This window comes from Notolepis coatsorum (genome assembly GCF_963971535.1).
Source record: "Notolepis coatsorum genome assembly, chromosome: 1".
NCBI lineage: Eukaryota > Metazoa > Chordata > Actinopteri > Aulopiformes > Paralepididae > Notolepis > Notolepis coatsorum.
The window spans coordinates 232,344,101-232,365,264 of record NC_140165.1 but is presented as its reverse complement, the minus strand read 5'-3'; the positions used below and the strand labels follow the sequence as shown (position 1 = coordinate 232,365,264).

General features: G+C 43.0%; 1 protein-coding gene across 2 annotated transcripts in view; it reads right to left on the bottom strand.

Annotated features, from left to right (window-relative positions):
- gdpd5b (glycerophosphodiester phosphodiesterase domain containing 5b) overlaps positions 1-21,164 on the bottom strand; it is a 167,248-nt gene that overhangs the window by 48,743 nt on the left and 97,341 nt on the right. For both annotated transcript variants that reach the window (XR_014620488.1, XM_084328922.1), the window contains exon 3: positions 3,713-3,816. Coding sequence is in view for 1 of the 2 variants with exons in the window: in XM_084328922.1 (XP_084185048.1) it covers positions 3,713-3,816 (104 nt within the window). In the remaining variant the exon portion in view is untranslated. The remainder of the gene's footprint in view (positions 1-3,712; positions 3,817-21,164) is intronic.

Below are 21,164 nucleotides of genomic sequence, written 5' to 3'. Positions count from 1 at the left end.
TGTCCTTGAGCAAGACACTTAACCCCTAACTGCTCCCGATGAGCAGGTTGGCACCTTGCATGGTCGCCTCCACCGTCGGTGTGTGAATGTGTGAATGTGAGGCATAAGTTGTAAAACGATTTAGATAAAAGCACTATATAAATGCACTGCATTTACCATTTAAATTACCCTGAAGAGTATCTGTGTAAGGGAAGCCTCTAAAGCCTCTGAAGCTGAATGTGTCACCAGGGCACAGCCGGAGAGGTGTTCGCTCCTCTCGTAGTCAAAGAGCCGACGTGCCGCGCCTCCACAATGGAACTCAGCGTAGGGAGATGCGATTGGCCCGCTTGCCACATTTCCACATTTCCCTGTTTACCTTACTATGCAAGAACAGTCCTAGTGTGGAGGAGAGATCAGCAAATAAGGTCCAACAATAGTATTTGATTGAAGATTGCAAGATGCCACAAAATGAATTGTGAGAGACGGCCCGGAACATTGGTTTGGACACTTTGGAATGCATGAAAGCATTTCATTTAAACTTTTAAGATGATATCAACTACAGGAGAAGATAACTGGATGCAACAGGGGGAAGTACCACCCCTGGAGTCCTGTCTGTCTCCCTATATTAAACACCATGGTACTGATTACAATTATGTCGACAAGGTAATTATATCACGTTCTGATCACTCCTCCAGCTGTTCCAATGTTCCAACCGTCCGGACGTGCTGTACGCGCACGCCGCTGTGACTCCTCACACCCCAGCAACCACCGCAGAGAAAATAGCAGATGGAGGCATATCTTCATGAGATATTGGCGTAGGTTATTGGAGGTAGAAACATTTACAGTATTTCCACCTCCCACACCTGGTCCTGCCCATCATGAAGCGGATGTTTTAAACACCAGTGCCGCAGGACCAGACTTGCTAAACGTACTATATGTTGCTTGGTAGGGGTGTGCGGAGACGTCATTATCTGTATCTGTTCAACCAACACAATTATCTGGAAATAGGCATCAGATCTATCTTAATTTAACAATTTAACAACTGAACCCAGGCCAGGACCTTCTTGCTATGAGGCAACAGTGCTAACCACTGAACCCAGGACATTCTTGCTGTGAGGCAACAGTGCTAACCACTGAACCAAGGACCTTCTTGTTGTGAGGCAACAGTGCTAACCACTGAACCCAGGACCTTCTTGTTGTGAGGCAACAGTGCTAACCACTGAACCCAGGACCTTCTTGTTGTGAGGCAACAGTGCTAACCACTGAACCCAGGACCTTCTTGTTGTGAGGCAACAGTGCTAACCACTGAACCCAGGACCTTCTTGCTGTGAGGAAACAGTGCTAACCACTGAACCCAGGACCTTCTTGCTGTGAGGCAACAGTACTAACCACTGAAACCAGGACCTTCTTGCTGTGAGGCAACAGTGCTAACCACTGAACCCAGGACCTTCTTGTTGTGAGGCAACAGTGTTAACCACTGCTGGGGTTTGAACCCAGGACCTTCTTGTTGGGAGGCAACAGTGCTAACCACTGCTGGGGTTTGAACCCAGGACTTTCTTGTTGTCAGGCAACAGTGATGACCACTGCTGGGGTTTGAACCCAGGACCTTCTTGTTGTCAGGCAATAGTGATAACCACTGCTGGGGTTTGAACCCAAGACCTTCTTGTTGTCAGGCAACAGTGCTAACCACTGCGCCGCTCAAGAGTGGACAGACAGTAAATCTGATTCTGAAGTGAAGATGAGTGAACTTGCGTTACTCCAGGGAGGCTGTTTTTCCCACTGCATACACAGAGTTCGGGAGAAATGGACCTGCTTTCAAAGCCAAATTCCACAGCTCTGGTGTGGGAACCTTTTGGGTTTAAGCCGAATGAGAGAGAGCCCATTAACGTGAATGAGCCGGTATGTCGACCGAATGACCATGTCATTCTCCTCCATTGAGCGAATATTTTCATCTAAGTGCTGAAAAGCAGCCAGGAGAGGCTCAGTGGTTTGGGTCACGCACCAGACTCGGCGAGTCGAGAGGAGATGAGACAGGAGTGAAAACTCACATGTGTCATCTCCCTTCATCGTCCGCACCCTTCGGTGGCTGCACATCTCTCCCTTCATCGTCCGCACCCTTCGGTGGCTGCACGTCTCTCCCTTCATTGTCCGCACCCTTTGGTGGCTGCACGTCTCTCCCTTCATTGTTATCTTCCCTCTCCTGAATTTAATTATCACCTTTGATTTCTAGTGTTTCCATTCCCCTTCAACATTGGCAGTTGTGGGGCGGCTGCGTGGTGCAGTGGGCAAGGCGCTCACCTCGAATGCTGGAGACGCTGTGTTCGCCTGTTCGAACCCAGCGCTCCACATTGCTTTCAGTTTAGCTGGTCGTCCGTACTAATACACATTGGCAGTATTAGGGGGAGGGAAACTGATGGGTGGGGATCGGGCGTTGTGGACAGCGACTCCTACAGGTCGGTTGGTGCGCCTGCGCAGTAGAATCAGGAAGCGATGGGGGCGGGGCCCCTCCAAAGCCCAGACCCCTGACGCTGAAAGATCGCGCTGCGCAGGTGGAAAGATGCGACTGCTGTTACCTCGAGTATCGGAGGGGACTCGTGCTATGTATGACTTAGTCCACATTGCAGCCGGCTTGTGGGAGGCAAGAAACAGCATTTGAGAGAGGGGAGGGTTGAATTGGATGATACGAAATTGGGATGGGAGAAAAATAGAAAATGGGAGAAAAAGTGGATAAAAAAAAACATTGGCAGTTGTGACGGGTGAGATGGTACAGCTCTGTAGCCGTGGAGATACTAGTATGTCTGTAGCGTACTATACCAGCTACACACACACACACACACACACACACACACACTTTGTTGGTTTTCAATCGTTAAGCTGATTGATGAGTGTGTGGGAATGAGTGCACTTGTGCACACTGGGAGCCAGAACCAACCACCCATAAGGTGCAGCTGATGTTTCCGGAGGGGAAAGGTTCGTGGCGCACAGTGGAACGAGGAGGTGGAACGCAGGAGTCTTGGAACATGGGGGACGCCATTCTGCATCGATACAAGGGTCTACTTATCGTGATCAGCCTGTGGATTGTTTGTTTGTTGGGGACCGGTCAACCTATAGGAACTTGGAACTATTATTGGATTGTGCACTGCCCGGTCGCGCCACTCAGGAGAGCTAAGACAGTGCTCACCCATGGCTGTTGTCTTGTGTACAGATTAGTGCTGTCAATCGATTAAAATATTTAACTCGATTAATCGCATGATTGTCCATAGTTAATCGCATCTTCTTTTTTCCCCTACCTTAAACGGATCTTTTTCAAGTTCCAAGTTTTAATACTCTTATCAACATGCGAGTCAACAAATGCTTGCTTTATGCAGCCATTTAACGCAAAAGATGACCCTCATGCATTGCAAATTTGCATCAAATTCAAAACAGAGTGATGCACAAAATAACATAAGAAAATAATAATTTTAAACAATGAATAAAGTGTGCATGAAATAATAGGGGAAAGAAAACATTAGGAGCTTGTTACATTCACCCACACAAGGGCTGATTAATCACACACCCCCCCCCCTCTCTCTCACACACACACACACTCTCCCAGCTCTTTCTCTCTTGCCCCTTCCTCATCTCTCTCACCCCCCTCTCTCTCTATATCACACACACACACACACACACGTTAATACCGCGTTAACTTTGACAGCCTTAGTACAGATAGGTTCACACTGCGTGGAACACTCACCAGTTGAACTCGTTGTAGTCATTGTGAGCCTCCCACCAGAAGTAGAACCAGACCAGCAGCAGAGAGAAGGTGAAGAGGAGGATGAGGGACCACAGCAGCTCCCACTGGAAACACACACACATACATAATTATTACCACCATTATATTTTATTATAATTAAAAATAAGTAATCAAAAATGCATAATTTAATGGCGGCTGGGTGGCGCAGCGGACATTGCGCTCGTCACCAACGCATGAGAGACCGGTATCGAATCCGGCTGTCGGCGTTGCCTCTGGCTTGGGCCAGCCGTCATACTAACTCAATTGGCAGAGTTAGCGGGTGGGAAGTCGATGGGTGGTAATCTGGACGTTGTAAACAGCGACTCCTACAGGTCAGTTGGGGCGCCTGCACAGCAGAGACAGGAAAATGGCGGGGGCAGTGTGAGCCTCCTACACGTTACTCCTCGCCAAATATGAGTCCGCGCTGGCAGGTGAAAAGATGCGACTGGCTGCCTACACATGTATCGGAGGGGACATGCGATGGGCTTCTATCCTCCCTACAACCGGCCAGTGGGGGGCACATGCGAGCAACGATCAAGACAGGGGAGGGAAGAATTGGCACGGCTAAATTGGGATGGGAGAAAAATAGAAAAAGAGGAGAAAAAGTAGATAAAAAAGAATTCATCATTTAGTAATGTACATTTTATATAAATGCTCAAATGTTTTTATGCTTTGCTTTGCTGTGTGGTTTTATAGTAGCTGTGGTTTTATTTAACCTGGGACATTCAAGTTTCCAAGTAAACATTTGAAAAGGAAAGTCCTCTCGTCGCTCACGTTGCAAATATTGTTAGTTGACTCCAACAAGTGGTACAGGTATGTCCTACAGCCAGGAATAAGAAGACCCATAAGACAGGAATAGGTATACAGTAGATAACTGAAAAATACATACATACAGTAGGAACATATAATTGGTTAAACCCTTGACAATGTAGAGTGGTAACACGTTTGAGTGTCAGATGGCCTATTGCATGCATTTGATGTGCTAGCCAACACATACTATAAAACCAAAGAGTCAACTGGTATAGTAGGTACAGAGTATTCCCTAAGAGTCAACTGGTATAGTATATAGGTACAGAGTATTCACTAAGAGTCAACTGGTATAGTAGGGATATAATATTGCCTAAGAGTCAACTGGTACAGTAGGGACAGAGTATTCACTAAGTCAACTGGTATAGTAGGGACAGAGTATTCACTAACAGTCAACTGGTAAAGTAGGGACAGAGTATTCACTAAGAGTCAACTGGTATAGTACAGTAGGTACAGAGTATTTACTAAGAGTCAACTGGTATAGTAGGGAAAGAATTTCCATACCAACAGTGAGAGAACACAAGGTCTCAAACATGCCTGACCAATAGCCTACAGCATATTCCCTAATAGTCTTTCCTCATTATAAAGCAATGACTTCCATTAGCTAGTCAATTAGACTAATGACTGTACTGCTCTGTTATGCTAAATCGATATGATACTGCAAGCTCAATCTGCGCCATTCACGTATATATACGTGTTTGCTCGCCAACTGTTGAACGCCAATCACGTATATATACATTATTTGGTCCGTTTTCGATTTTAATTTTAATTTAATTTTAATATTCTATTCAGTGTCACGGACCTCTATGTTACCGTTAAAAGGCATACGAAGACCCCGCGAGTGCAGTACCGGCCAGATCCTGCTAGGTGGCAGTATCGCCCACCCTTTGAAAACCTGTTCCAGACTGTGGAATTTTGGTCTAGGCAAGTCTAGCGGTTCACCCGATCACATTGGGACGCGTCCATGGCCCCTCGATGCATGTGTTGTGCCGGATTATGTCGGGGACCCGATGGACACCAATACTGGAAATCGCGATCAGACAATTGGAATATTATTTTTGGAATACTCCCAATCAAAGGTAAGGACTATCTGACGTCAATTCCACCTTGATCCTACAATGATTTCATGTCGATCAACATAATGTAGTATTCAAAACAAACGCTGTTGATGACGATCAGAGCATCAAAACACGCATTTCATGATGAAACATAATACCTATTATATACCTTTGATTTGGAAACAGTAGCATGTCCAAGCGAGCAACACGAACGCATTTAGCTAAATTCACATATCGCTCCATAGCGCCGTTTTCAGGAATTAGCCAGGATCACTCTGAAACTATACAATATTCATGACGGGATAACACGCAAACGTATACATGAAAAAAAATCTTATTTTTCACGTTTTTTTTTGTCCACTTTTTCTCCCCATTTTCTATTTTTCTCCCATCCCAATTTCGTATTATCCAATTCTTTCCTCCCCTGTCTTGAACGTTGCTAGACTATGCCTCCCACTGGTCGGCTGTAGTGAGGACAGAAGCCTTGCAGCCTGTCGCATCTTTTCACTGCAGCAGCTCGAACTCTGTGGCGAGGAGTAACGCGTGGGAGGCTCACGCTGCCCCCACTACTTCCTGTTTCCGCCGCACCGGCGCCACCCAACCGACCTGTAGGAGTCGCTGTCCACAACGTCCAATCCCCACCCACTGGCTTTCCCACCCTCTAACACTTGCCAATTGTGTTAGTATGAACGACCGGCCAAACCGGTAGCAACGCAGAGAGCTGGGCTCGAACCCAGTGTCTCCTGCGTTAGTGGCGAGCGCCTTGCCCACTGCGCCACTCAGCCGCACTTATTTTTCACATGTTGAAGGAGAGATAGTTACTGTCAAATGACCCATAGTATCGTCTCCATAGCTATAATATAGAATACAGATATAGCCCTGCAAACACCACGACTCACAGTGAAAATGCCTATATACAGTAAAGCGTGGCGCATTTACTACAGGATAAGGATAATAGTTAAAAATCCGTCTCTGGTTGGTTGACTGAGCTCTTGATACAACGACAAACACTAGACAACAGGTATATAGGAGTTTTGAATTCACTATTCTCCCTTTCAGCCAAACCCAGAAAGATTGAAGCACACGTACATGGAAGCGCACACACCCCTCAACCCCAGACACACATGCACACAATAGAGGCCTTGCACTGTTCTGTGTAGTTCTCCGTCTTCCAACATGGCCGCCTGTAACATACAGTAGCAACCATTGTTTTGTACATGGCAATAGAAGAGACTATTTTGCTATGTGCAAAACAAGGATTGCTATGGGTTGATATATGAGAAATATATATCAACAAGAACGTAATAATTAGGCATTTTCTTTTGAAAGTGGTTACCAATGCTTACAGGCAGCCATACTGGAAGGAAGATAACTACACACACATTCTGTGCAAGGCCTCTACTTAAAAGTGGACATGAAGAATGTCTCAACTTTTTCACTCAGCCAGACAACAACCTTTCAACCTGTTCATTGGAAAGAAGAACATTTTTATATAATCCAAATTCCCCTCGGATCTGAGTGGCAGGAAGCAAATGTTAACTCACTTTAATTGCTGCGATAACCCTTAGCCTGGAATCAGCAGACAGACAGACTAAAGCAGTCTGGATTAGTGCTCTGGCCTTTAATCATACTGTAGTAAAGTTACAATCACATCAGTTCTGCTAGTTCCTACAATAACATCAGTTCTGCTAGTTCCTACAATAACATCACTTCTACTTGTTGCTACAGTCACACCTGTTCAGCTTGTTTCTACAATCACACCTGTTCTGCTTGTTGCTACAATCGCAACTGTTCTGCTTGTTTCTAAAATCACACCTGTTCTGCTTGTTGCTACAATCACATCAGTTCTGCTTGTTGCTACAATCACATCAGTTCTGCTTGTTGCTACAATCACATCAGTTCTGCTTGTTGCTACAATCACATCAGTTCTGCTTGTTGCTACAATCACATCAGTTCTATTGTTGCTACAATCACACCTGTTCTGCTTGTTGCTACAATCACATCAGTTCTATTGTTGCTACAGTCACACCTGTTCTGCTTGTTGCTACAATCACACCTGTGCTGCTTGTTGCTACAATCACATCAGTTCTATTGTTGCTACAATCACAACTGTTCTGCTTGTTGCTACAATCACATCAGTTCTATTGTTGCTACAATCACACCTGTGCTGCTTGTTGCTACAAATCACAACTGTTCTGCTTGTTGCTACAATCACATCAGTTCTATTGTTGCTACAATCACATCAGTTCTGCTAGTTCCTACAATAACATCAGTTCTGCTAGTTCCTACAATAACATCACTTCTACTTGTTGCTACAGTCACACCTGTTCAGCTTGTTTCTACAATCACACCTGTTCTGCTTGTTGCTACAATCGCAACTGTTCTGCTTGTTTCTAAAATCACACCTGTTCTGCTTGTTGCTACAATCACATCAGTTCTGCTTGTTGCTACAATCACATCAGTTCTGCTTGTTGCTACAATCACATCAGTTCTGCTTGTTGCTACAATCACATCAGTTCTGCTTGTTGCTACAATCACATCAGTTCTGCTTGTTGCTACAATCACATCAGTTCTATTGTTGCTACAATCACACCTGTTCTGCTTGTTGCTACAATCACATCAGTTCTATTGTTGCTACAGTCACACCTGTTCTGCTTGTTGCTACAATCACACCTGTGCTGCTTGTTGCTACAATCACATCAGTTCTATTGTTGCTACAATCACAACTGTTCTGCTTGTTGCTACAATCACATCAGTTCTATTGTTGCTACAATCACACCTGTGCTGCTTGTTGCTACAAATCACAACTGTTCTGCTTGTTGCTACAATCACATCAGTTCTATTGTTGCTACAATCACAACTGTTCTGCTTGTTGCTACAATCACAACTGTTCTGCTTGTTGCTACAATCACAACTGTTCTGCTTGTACCACGTGTCCAGCATGGCAGCAGACCGAGGTCTATTTGTTTTGACCGAGCAGCACAAATATACGACATGTGTGCGTGCCCACACACAAACACACACAAACACACGGCCAGATAAATGCAAGCTCAACAGTCAGGTTGGCAAGCACACACACATAAACACACACACAGTTAGTTAGGGGGATAATGAGACTGAACCCAGGCACAGAAGCTTGAATGCACACCTTTGTTGCCCAGGCCAGGCCACTAGCTTGTCCAGACAGAGACAGTGCTGATGAGGCCTGAGCTCCTTATACAGGTCAGACACAGGAGAAACAGGGTCAGAAAACACAGCTACACACACACACACACCTACACACACACACACACACACCTACATGGACACACCTACACAGACACACACATACATGGACACACCTACACAGAGACACACACCTACACAGACACACACACACCTACATGGACACAGGCACCAGAGGGTAGAGACTGATGTGCTTAGCATTAAGCTGCATGGTTGGATGGGGAGCATCTTTGAATTGCGCTCCCGAGGTTTATTCCTTCTCTCTATTAAGGTTTCTGTGAGTTGTGTCTTCTGGTCTTCGCTGAGGATTAGGGTAGAGGGTGTTGATCCAGCGTAATGCGAGCCTGTGGAGCCCTAGGACACACGGAACTCGACTTATTGACATCCAGGCAGTAGTTTAATAAAGAGAGAAAAGGGGGATTCTAGCACATTTCAGTTTGAGGCTAATGCTCCACAGACCTAGGATCAGCCTGGGGTATATGTGGATGTAATACCATGTCATACTTGGGCATGGCTCTTAAAGCATTAGCCTATTGTGGTTTTCATGGAAAAAAAGCTTGGGGGAGTGTGGATAGAATTATATAGAATTTTTTAGACATGGCTCTTAGAGCATTAGGCTTTCATACAATGGGAGAGGGGGCGGGTGGTGTAGATGTAATAATATTTTATTTTTGGACATGGCTTAGCATTAGGTTATAGAGCCGTCACACGACTATCATCACATAACCAAGCGAGTTAAGGCATTGCACCAGACTCGATGGGCACAACATCGGTTCTCACTGAAAACGAGGCGCAGACCTGAACAGAAATCCTCCTTTATCTTCTCAGTATCAACTGTGCCTGTGTGTCTCAATCCCTTAGCTTATAGTATCGTAGCACAAAACAGCTTTTCCACCGCCCCACCACCAATCAGTCCTGGGAATAAGGTTACCGTGAACTCAGGCAGCAAGCCCCCCTGTGGTTCAGGGCGGTTTGTGTGTGTGTGTGTGTGTGTGTGTGTGTGTGCGTGTGTGCGTGTGTGTGTGTGTGTGTGTGTGCGTGTGTGTGTGCGTGTGCTGACATGCAGTCGTATTCATTGATCGCATGACAGCGACCCTGGCTCCCAGGGCTGTTAATGACTACCCAGAAACACCTGGGATTTCTGACCTTGTGTTGCCGAGAGGGGATATTGTTCACCTGCAGAGAAGCCTCTTCCCACACCCCCACACTCAGGACAATGATAGAGTAGACCGCTCACCCCCGCCGGGGAGAGGAGGGTTGGTACGGTCGCTACGGCCAGCACAGAGTAGTGATGCACGATATATCGGCTGCCGATATAATATCGGCCGATATGGCAGTTTTTTTACACATCGGTATCGGTCCGATATCAAGATGGGGCCGATATCCGATATTACATTTTTTTTTTTTTTTTTTTTTTTTATCTTTTTTTTTCTTTTTACATGTTTTGGCCTTAAATAGTTTAAAAAATCAGTCATTTCTGAAAATAAGTTACAAAAGTAAAAAAATTATGCGTTTTGGAAAATAGCTCTTTATTTGATTATCATAAAAAAGTGTTTTCTATACAGAGATATCGACATCGGTAAATATCGGTATCGGCCAGAACAGCAATATTAATATCGGTTATCGGTATCGGCCACAATTTTCACATCGGTGCATCACTAGCACAGAGACAACCAAATTAAATAAGGTCCCCCTATTTATAAATTTAACTTGATCCATTTAATTAATCTATTTTATGTAATAATGTATTTATAATAAGCAGACGTTTTTTTTTAAGCCCTGTTCCGAGTGAATTAGCAGAAAATGAGAAAATTATCTGTGCAGAAAATAGGAGGGTCAGATGGATCAGGGGAAGATGTCTTCAGCGGAGCTGTTAAGACTAAAGCAAATTGCCTGGGCGAGGACAGTGCTGCGGGGGCAGTGGCACCATGCCTGCTTCTGGAAACGGCTACCATTCATTCTGCCACATTAATTAGCAGAAGTACCTCCCGCTCTGTAAGCACGATGTTTATAGCCGGACATGAGTTCTTTATCAAATATATAATGTAACATAGTCTGACGATAAACACAAATGACACGTTTAATTTCCATTTGAAAGAGCACAGCGCTGCACAAACACATATTGCATGTTAGTGATGTTACTGTATTACTCTACTACGAGACTTTCAAATCCATGCATCAGGAGGAGCACCTGGGAGTTAAGTGCACTCAGAAACGGAGAAGGACAGCAGTGCAGATGTGAACGGCATGTAAGCAGGGCTGCAACAACTAATCCACAACTAATCCATTAGAAAAATTGTTGGCAACAATTTTTTTTATAGTCGATTAGTTGGGTCTATGCTATGATGCACCTCCATGGCCTGTTGTTGAAGCCATTTGGTGTAACGCAAAGCCCGTTAACACTTCAGTTTGTGTTTTATGTTTTTCTTTTACTATTTAAACCGTTCAGCTCCTATCAAACTGAAGACGTAAAACATGTTTTTGTGTATAAAAAATCAAATAAATACATTTAAAAAATCTTTCACTCTTGATGTACGGCATACCTTTACATTTGCTTTTTGTTTTATAACAGTCAATTTGCTATTTGTTTGAAATAGCGCTGTACAAGATGGGGAATAACATTTCGTTTTTTTTGTCGTTAGTTGCAGCCCTAGCTTGTAGTAGACAGTGGCTCTGGAGGTAGAGAAATCGCCTGGTAATCCGGAGGTTCCCGGTTAGATTTCCACTCCTCCCGGGCAGCGTGTCGAAGTGTCCTTGAGCAAGTCACTTACCCCTAACTGCTCCCGATGAGCAGGTTGTCACCTTGCATGGTTGCCTCCACTGTCGGTGTGTGAATGTGTGAGTGAATGGGTAAAATGTGAAGAACAAATTGTAAAGTGCTTTGGATAAAAGCGCTATATAAATGCACCGTTTACCATTTAGAGAACACAGTGAAAATAATCTACCCAGCGGTTTTCACAAGGGCGAATTACCCATGCCTAGTGACGTTCTCACTGATTTTCCACCCCTTTTCAACATCAATCGCAGCGTGAATGGCATTTAAATGGTAAATGGTGCATTTATATAGTGCTTTTATCCAAAGCGCTTTACCATTTTCTGTTCCTCACACAGACTGTGGAGGCGACCATGCAAGGTGCCAACCTGCTCAACGGGAGTAGTTAGGGGTTAAGTGTCTTCTTCTTTCAAGGAACCTTCCGATTACCAGACGACCGCGCTATCTCCTGAGCCACTGTCGCCCCATTTAGTAAGATAGGCTGAGATCTGCTAAAACACAAGATTAAATATATTATACAGTAGCTGCCAGCAGCCTATACAATGGTGCAGGCCAAATCACTTATACTGATGACTCGTGAGCTGGAAAAATAAGAACTTGTGAGAAAATTGCCATAAAATGAACGAGACTATGGGCGATTCATATTTTAATTGAACCGAATCTCTGGCATTTTTTACTGATCCGCAAACTTGATGTCATTGTAATTGACAGACATTACTGAACAACAACCTTATTGGACACAAAGTCATGCGAGCAACTTTTGATGTTCATGTGGTCACATGTACACGCATGTATTTTGCGCTATTTCCACTAACTTTGTTCACAGCACCCATGTTTTTCAATTGATTTAGATGGGTTTGACAAAAGATGTGTAAATATGTCCCATAAAGATATGCTGCAAGTTTGGTTCAAATTAGTAGAAGAACAAAAAACAACAAAAAAGAAATACATGTGTAGCAAGTTTCACAAAAACGGGGGACGTTGTCACACAGGTAGGTTGTCACATTCATTATATTTCACCACCAGAGGGTCTTGTCCCCCATACTTTGGTATTTAAATGTCCAGAATTGGGGTCAGAGTTCACCTACATTGTCATCTTTGGAGTGAAACAGCTGAATTTGAGGTGAGAGGACTTTTTGTGTTTTTCATGTCCATTTGTAAATATTCCGCTCCTCAGTATTTTCCTTCTAGGCTTTTACACAATTGGTTTATAATGAAACAATTATTACCCTTAAAAAGTGTGAAGGGATAGCTATAGTTTAGATTGTTGTTAGCTAGCTAACTAGTTGTTAGATGGCTGTTAGCCTTGATGCTATCAAGACATTCCAGTTGGGGTTGGTCGTCACATTTTATTTGGGGTTGGTTGTCACATGTTGTGTAGGCTATTATTGTTAGGCCGATTTATTGTGTTCTTATTTTGTTATATATGATGGCCTAAAGATGTGTTTCCTGTTTATGTTCATGTTAAGATGCATTAAGTTATGTATTTGTCAACTTGTCAATGCAATTAAACTTTCAAATTTAGTTCTGCCTTCTTGTCTTCTTTTTAAGATTTTCCCATTAAAACACATGGTGACAACACAATGGTTGTCACAATGTGTCAGAGTGTCTTTGATAGGTAATTCCCTCTTTGTTACAATACGTTGGAAAATGAGAGGGATACACATTTCAAGCCAACATCTTAAGCTTCAATTTAATGTAGGAATGACTATTGAAAGATGTTTTGATGATGAGCAATTCACACTAGAGTAAAACGTGTGACAACTATCCCCATTCTCCCCTACTGTTATGGTTCAGTTTCACACCTCTACTGTACAGTATATTGGGGCGACAGTGACTCAGGAGGTAGAGCAGTCGTCTGGTAATGCGAAGGTTCCCGGTTCGATTCCCGCTCCTCCCGGGCAGAATGTCGAATGAGTGAATGGGTAAAATGTGAGGAACAAATTGTAAAGCGCTTTGGATAAAAGCTGCTATATAAATGCACCATTTATCATTTATATGGTTCAGTTTCACATCTCTGCAGTGTGGTTCATGAGATACGGCCTTTTGGACCTTTTAGCGATTTTACTCCACCATGAAGTTTGTTCATTCCAATTTCTTGTGTCATCACGTAACCTTTGCTGGTCTCTCAGCATTATGCCGAATTGCATACAAATCTATGCATGCATTAAAGTGGCAGGAGCTGAATATGAATAATAACACCATCAGGTACAATAGGGTTTAGCCCCTTCGGTGGTTTGCGCCTTAATCAAAGACAGAGGGACAATCTCCGGTAATGGAGAGGGGTCAGAATTAGACTGGCGTGGTTGTTAAAGACACCAGTAGGGATCGGTTGCAGTGGTCTGGCATTCTGTCTCCAGTTTGCTTTAACCCACTGTTTCAACTAGGGATGCACCGATGCGACTTTTTCAGTCCGAATACCGATACCGATACCTGGGCTTTGGGTATCGGCCGATACTGAATACCGATCAGATACCCATTGTTCAATTAATAAACTGTATGCCTCACTGTGTGGAAGAGACTGGGATCATTATTTTGTGCAAGGCAACATCAGGCTTGACTTAAAACATTACTTTCCTAACTTAGTAAAACAAAATGTAACATATTAACACAGATATAAATGTACTGAATTGTTATTTATTATTAAAAATGTAATAAAAAATTAAATAAAAGATTATAAATAAAAATAATAAATAATTGTCTCCAATACAGCTATTTTAGTCATATGGGGGCCGATATCCAATATCTATATCGGAGCATCCCTAGTTTCAACTTCCCTCCCATGATTCTGGTTCCTCGGCTCATCTGTCAGCAGCAGACGCTGCCTGGCCTGGTATGGCCTGGTATGGCATGACTTAGCCTGTCGCGATGACATCACATTACCATTCTGCATGGCTGGCATTTTTGTTGGGTGGAACACCTCATAACACGGGCTGATGCAGACAGCCGTGTGCTGTCAAAACAAGAATCCAACTCTCAAGGAACTACAGACATGAGCCTATAGTGTTGAGAAGTAATAGGTAGGGCCGGGTATAGAAAATCAATACCATCAAGGGATTGATCTAATCAAATGAATAATATCTGGTACTGAAAGATTATGAATTTTCAATACTTTCAAAAGAAATTCAGTTTTTGCAGCCAATCACTACCAGCGTTATTGTATCCAAGTTCCAACATGACTTGATTGACAGATCAACACAAAGAGAACATGTGGGGGCCTAAAGGTTCGGGAAGTGAAGGAATAACTGCTGAAGTAACCCTTGAGCAAGGCACTTAACCCCTAACTGCTCCAGTGGAGCTGCTCAGTGGCCAACAGTGTCAAGACTGTGGTTGTACTGGGCAGCTCCCAGGTGTGACTGTGTGGCACTGTGTGAGTGTGTAGCAGGGCGTTGCTGAACAAGAGCTCAGTGAACCTAGCCGGGGTAAATTAAAGGTTAAAAAAAACAAAGAAACAAATCTCTGTGGGTACATGTTACCTTGGAGCCAGAAGACCTGCCCTCAGGCTCACCAGCAAGCCTTCTACCTGCACCAAGCACAAAGTACTGAAGAAAGTACTCCCATGGTATCACTCTCAGATGCATAGAGAGCATTAGTGAATATGCAGAAGTGGACCTAGGCCAGAAGCAGTTTTAGCAGAATGGGATTTTTGCCATAGATGTCTTTTTAAATAATACAACATTTAAAAAAAAATTGAAATGCAAACCATTTGTATCCCAAGGTGGTCATATTCACCTGTTGTTTGAGGGTTGTATTTTGTACCATGATTGTCAAATGAACTAGCCTATATCTTAACGTTTGGACTTTGCTGCACAAAATACATCTTGTAATTTTAAATAACTAACTAACTAAATGATTAAATGAAGGAGGACAGAGGAGGGACAATTACTCTGCAGTTCTGCTAGACTGAAGGGCGGAAAGAGGAGGAGGATGGTATTCATCATAATCCTCATTGACCAATGCATCACATTGTTAAAGTTTGAAGGATCCAACAGATCAGAGCTAATTATCTCCGCAGGATGGTAAATCCTCAGTGCTTAACACTTTGGTTGCCACTTGTTAACATGGTAAAACATGGTTGAATGCCACCACCCACTTCAATGATAGCGTTGTGAACGCATAATCTGTCTTAAATTATGGCTATGTGTCTAATCTGCCCGTCGCTTATCAATGACTTGTTTGCAGTCAACATTGTCGAAACGTATTTTTTTTTTTTTTTTTTTTTTTTTAATAAATCGGTTCATTTCCGTTTTATAGCATTTTGAAAAGCCCTCGTTTTCTTGAAAGTTTCAGGAAAATATATAGATTCTGTGATAAACGGCATTTACTGGAATATTCTGGAATACACAAAAAACGTTGTGAATTTTTCTGCCTATTTATTAATCTTTTTCAAATAAACGCTAGATTATCGATAGTATATGTGTATTTATGCACGCTAGAGAAGCAATCTGAAAAATATATTCTCTCATTTCCTAATCAGCGCGCACACGCACACGCACACACACACACACACACACACACACACAGGGCAAACGCTGATATCTCTGTGAAAATAGCTCTGATTACCCCAAGACTGGTCAAATAAATTGCTTACCTCAGATCAGATGTTCTCCAAAAAGATTATTCCAATTCCTGATCGCCATTCGAAATATCGATTGCGTTTATTGATTCAGCGTTGGGTACTGTAAATATGTATTCCACGTTGTTTTGCGGCTCTGCGATCACGTCGGTCTCTTCAGATGGCTTGACGGAAAAGTAAAATGAGGAGGCTGGACCCTCCCCCCCCCCCCATCAGTCTAATCCAACGGGGTGCAGTACCATCCGGAGAGACGATAGGGGGCGGTATTTTCCCAATGGAGCTCAGAGAGAGTCTGCAGCACTAGCGCGAGGCTCGATTGATGAAATATGAATTCAAATCGCTAATAAAAAAAGACAAACAAACGCTATATACTGTAGCGTTGGTGGCATTCAACAGTCGGCATGAACTAACGACAAAACGCGTCCGTGGCACTCAGTGTTAAAAAAGGGTTGGAATCAATCAACCCACTTCAATTCAATTCATTCAGGAAGTTTTCTTTTAACTTCAAATCGGTGACAAACTCTTGGCATGAACATTTTGTACTATCCAACCCATTAGCTTTTATATGATCAGAAAGTATGTATACTGTAAGTACTGTATATATATAGCATGTTCTCTATCATCTGCAATTTCTGTTTACATTTTGAATTAACTGAACTGAAAGCAAATTGATCCCAACCCTGTCCAAAGAAAAGAAACCAGAATCCTAACTACAGTAATCATTCAAATAAGCACCGATCTAGTCATCAAAATAAAGTTAACAACGGCACGAAGCCTTCCCTCTGCGATAACAGCGGTTCTGTAAGGCTGTGGGCTGTTTTCTCTGGCAGGGTCTTGGGTCTGCTCCACTCCGAGGCCAAACGTTAATCACTACTAACATGATACAGAGTGATCATCCTACTCCTCCATCTCTGAGCCTCCGGATTTACCACCAAAGAAGGAAGCGCAGGTCTCTCGGACTCTATTTGAGAATCTCTCGTAGATTCCTAGTTGGGAGCAGATGTGGTTGTTGATCATTATTCATTCAAGCTTTATCTATTCCCGAAAATACACAGCAATTAAAGTCATTTACAGCGTTGTCGGGTAATTACATTTATAGATCATCATGTTGCGTTAATCATTTCAGAAACGGCAGACATTAAAACTAATTAGACACAGACATTAGACAAACCTCATTTCAATGTACAAACATTGTCAGAGGGAAGCCACAGTGATTGTAGGATAAAGGAAAGAGGGCGGGGTTTGTAAATCCTTGCACAGAAGAACCATATAAGTCTGCTTAGAATTTTTTTGACAACCCTTATAAAATCAATCGAAATCACTTGGGAGTGTGAATGTGATATATCCCCCGTAAGTACTCAGCCTCTACCGTCTTGAACTATGAATGAGTGCAATACTCTTTATTACCATCTTTAGATAATAACGTTTGAAAACAGTGTTCCTCTGAAAACTTAAAACACATTTATATGGTTCTTCGTCTGAGATACTCAATTGTCCGTAGTGATTAGAATTGACCTTGCTTCCATGAGGCTGATTGTATTGATCACATTCCAGGAAATGTGGCGCCGACCAGCGCAGAGCCAAGAGAACCTTCACGGTCAAGATTTATGTAGGCGTTTCCATTACTTTGGCCTAGTGCCCCTCATCAATTAGCAAAGGACTGACAAAGTACAGAATCCACAGTTTGCCACAAGAAAATCCTGAAAATATTAGAACCATAATGTCTCAAGCTAAACTTTAAAGCCTGGATGGGCGGCTACGTGGCGTAGTGGGCAAGGCGCTCGCAACGAATGCGGAGACGCTGGGCTCGCCTGTTCGAGCCCAGCGCTCCACATTGCTTTCAGTTTAGCTGATCGTTCATACTAATACACATTGGCCGTATTAGGGGGTGGGAAACTGATGGGTGGGGATCGGGCGTTGTGGACAGCGACTCCTACAGGTCGGTTGGTGCGCCTGCGCAGTAGAATCAGGAAGTGTCGGGGGCAGCGTGAGCCTCCCAGAGATCGAGCTGCGCAGGTGAAAAGATGAGACTGCTGTTACCTCAAGTACCGGAGGGGACTTGTGCTATGTATGACTTAGTCCACATTGCAGCCGGCTTGTGGGAGGCAAGAAACAGCATTCGTGACAGGGGAGGGTTGAATTGGATGATACGAAATTGGGATGGGAGAAAATATAGAAAATGGGAGAAAAAGTGGATACAAAAAAAAACTTTAAAGCCTGGATAAAATCCATTATTCTACAAGCAGAAACACAGCATATGTTTCAAAGGTCTTTATTGTCGTGACGTAACATGTACATGTTGCCAAAGCAAGCGATTAAAACATTGAGAAGCCAAACATTAATTAAAAAACAGATAACAAATAGAACATACATATACATATACATACAACATATAAAGAAATGGATAGTCATAAAAAAAGCTGATCGTTAACTCATTCAGGGCCAACAACGCCCTCTGCTGATGCCCTTCTGGGCCAATGCTGTATCCAATAGAGAATAGGACTTATTTGCGAGTACTTAAACATATAAAATATAATAGCAATAGATCTAAATAACACAGTGGTCGTCAATGAGTTGCTTCCAGTCAACATGCACAAAACAGATATTTTTTTCATACATACATTTCCCTTTTATACCGTGATGAATATCAATATATTTCTAGAGCGTTCTGTCTCATCTCAATAAACCCCAGCAAATCGAGCTTAAATGTATTTCCTTATAAATCGTGCCATTTGTCGCTTGATTTATGAATAGTTTTCAAATAAACGCTAGATTATCGCTATTATATGTATACTTATGCACAAAGAGCAGCGGGGTCTGAAAAATCGGTTCTCCGTACTTTGGTCGGCGCGAACTTCACACACACACACGCTCCGATGGAGGTGATAGGAACATCTGATTACCCCAAGACTCGTAACATAAAGGCCTTACCTCACATCAAAAAGATTAATCCAATTCCTGATCGCCATTCCATATATTGATCGCGTTTATTGATCCAACGTTATATCCAAAAACACATAGATCCACGCTGCTCCCAGTCCCCACAGTCAATGCAATAGTATCCAGCTGCATCTCCGAGAAGTAAAACCTGGACCGGACTAATTTTTTTGCTGTACAGTCCCAGCCACTCCAATCCAATGATGTGCAATACCATCCGGAAGATGATAGGCGGCCAGGGAGCGAAATTAACTTTTTGACTCACCGGCCAGTGGCGGGTAGATGGGAAGAGTCTACCCGCCAAGCATATTTCTTACCTGCCAATATATATTTTATATATAAATTTTTTTTTTAAATAAAATATATATTATATAATCATACTTGTAGTTGTATTATCTGCGAGACATCGCCACCACGCAATAAGTCAAAATGCTTGCTATCTGCAAACAGCTCCACTGTCTGTTTTGGCTGTGTTGCTCTTCTAGAAAAATAATCCTTTCAGGGTTGCCTATTGAAATACTGTACACTTTCCTACTGTACACTTTCCTGATTAATTGAAATGGGGGACCCTGATGTAAACAAGACGAAAGTCTTTCTCTGGTCTGCATCCCCTTAACAATTGTGTGTATTGAGCTGTACTGTATTGTACCCATTCTGCAATCTGTTAATAAAGTTTTCAATCAATCAATCAACCACACCTCCAGTACAGAAACATTGTTTGAGTTTGCGTGTCAGGTAGACCATTGATTGACAGTCGAGTCTGCCAATTACATCACATCGCTTGCACTCCGGTGCTGCAGCTGGACCCATTGCCCACCTCTGCTGTTGATAACGCTAGCCAAGTTATTATACACACAGATACACAGTGGGCCAGTGACTTTGGTGTAGGGGTGTAACAATGCATCGATCCTAAGGGGGAAATTCAACTGCATCGATTTGAAAATGTTAGAATAGATTATCGCAATTTTAATGTGTACACGTTATGTTATTGTCATGTCCGTTACAGCCAACACACCGACATACGCTACTGCATCAACGTTATGATTAACAAAGCAAGGCATTCGTTTTGTTGCATTATATTACTATTGCTATCGATAAATCTAGGTGTTCTAAAATCTATTGCTATTGGTAAGAGAGACTATAATAAGTTGGTGTCTCGGAAAACGAGAGCCCTGATCGCGGAGTTTCAGGAAGTAAACAAGAAAAATGAGAGCTTCCGATTGGTCATTTGCTTTATTTCCCATGAAACCAGTCACTTCACTCTACTGTGATTGGACCGTTGGCTTGAGTGCAATGTGGGACTTGTAGTTTTTTAACGATCTCGCAGCGGAGGAAAAAAAAGACGAGAGGCTATAATCTGTATTCGCACAGCGTGCGCGTAATTGATTTTTACCGTTCGCATACAAATATTTTTAGGGGCCTGCTTATGAACTACACGTCTACACGCCACACGGCGGGCAGCCCTCTAAGTGTCATGCGCCAAAGGTAAAAACAGACCGCCCCTGGCGGGCGGCGGGCTTTAGTTTCGGTCCCTGTAGGCGGCGGTATTTGCCCTTTGGGAGCTCAGACCCATTCCCAATGATAACGTCAGGCTGGATGGATGAAAAATGAATGGATATCGCTAATAAAATAAATATGGATTAAAACCCGGGATTTCTCTGGTTTGGCGCCCAGAGCATGGCGAGTTAACCCGGACTATCTCGTGTTTGGCCTCCAGTGAGTTGATGATGAATCGTTTATTTTCGGTCTTTGTTTAATTACAGATAAATCAAAAACACACGTGTGGACCAGGGTTTCCGTTCGAAAAAATTGTTGCCGGCCTCAGTGTCCGGTAGATTTCAATCTACCGGTCAAATGAGAGAAATTCCGGTCAGAGTTTATTGAGCTTAAAAACAATTGATAGGCAAAAGAATGACAACAAAACAAAAGAATGACATCATCAAGGCATGTAGATTTATAATATTTTTACTTAAAACTAGGCTACTTTTGCGTATAGTCATTATATTCCAAATAAAATAAGTCCCGAGACTCCGTGCT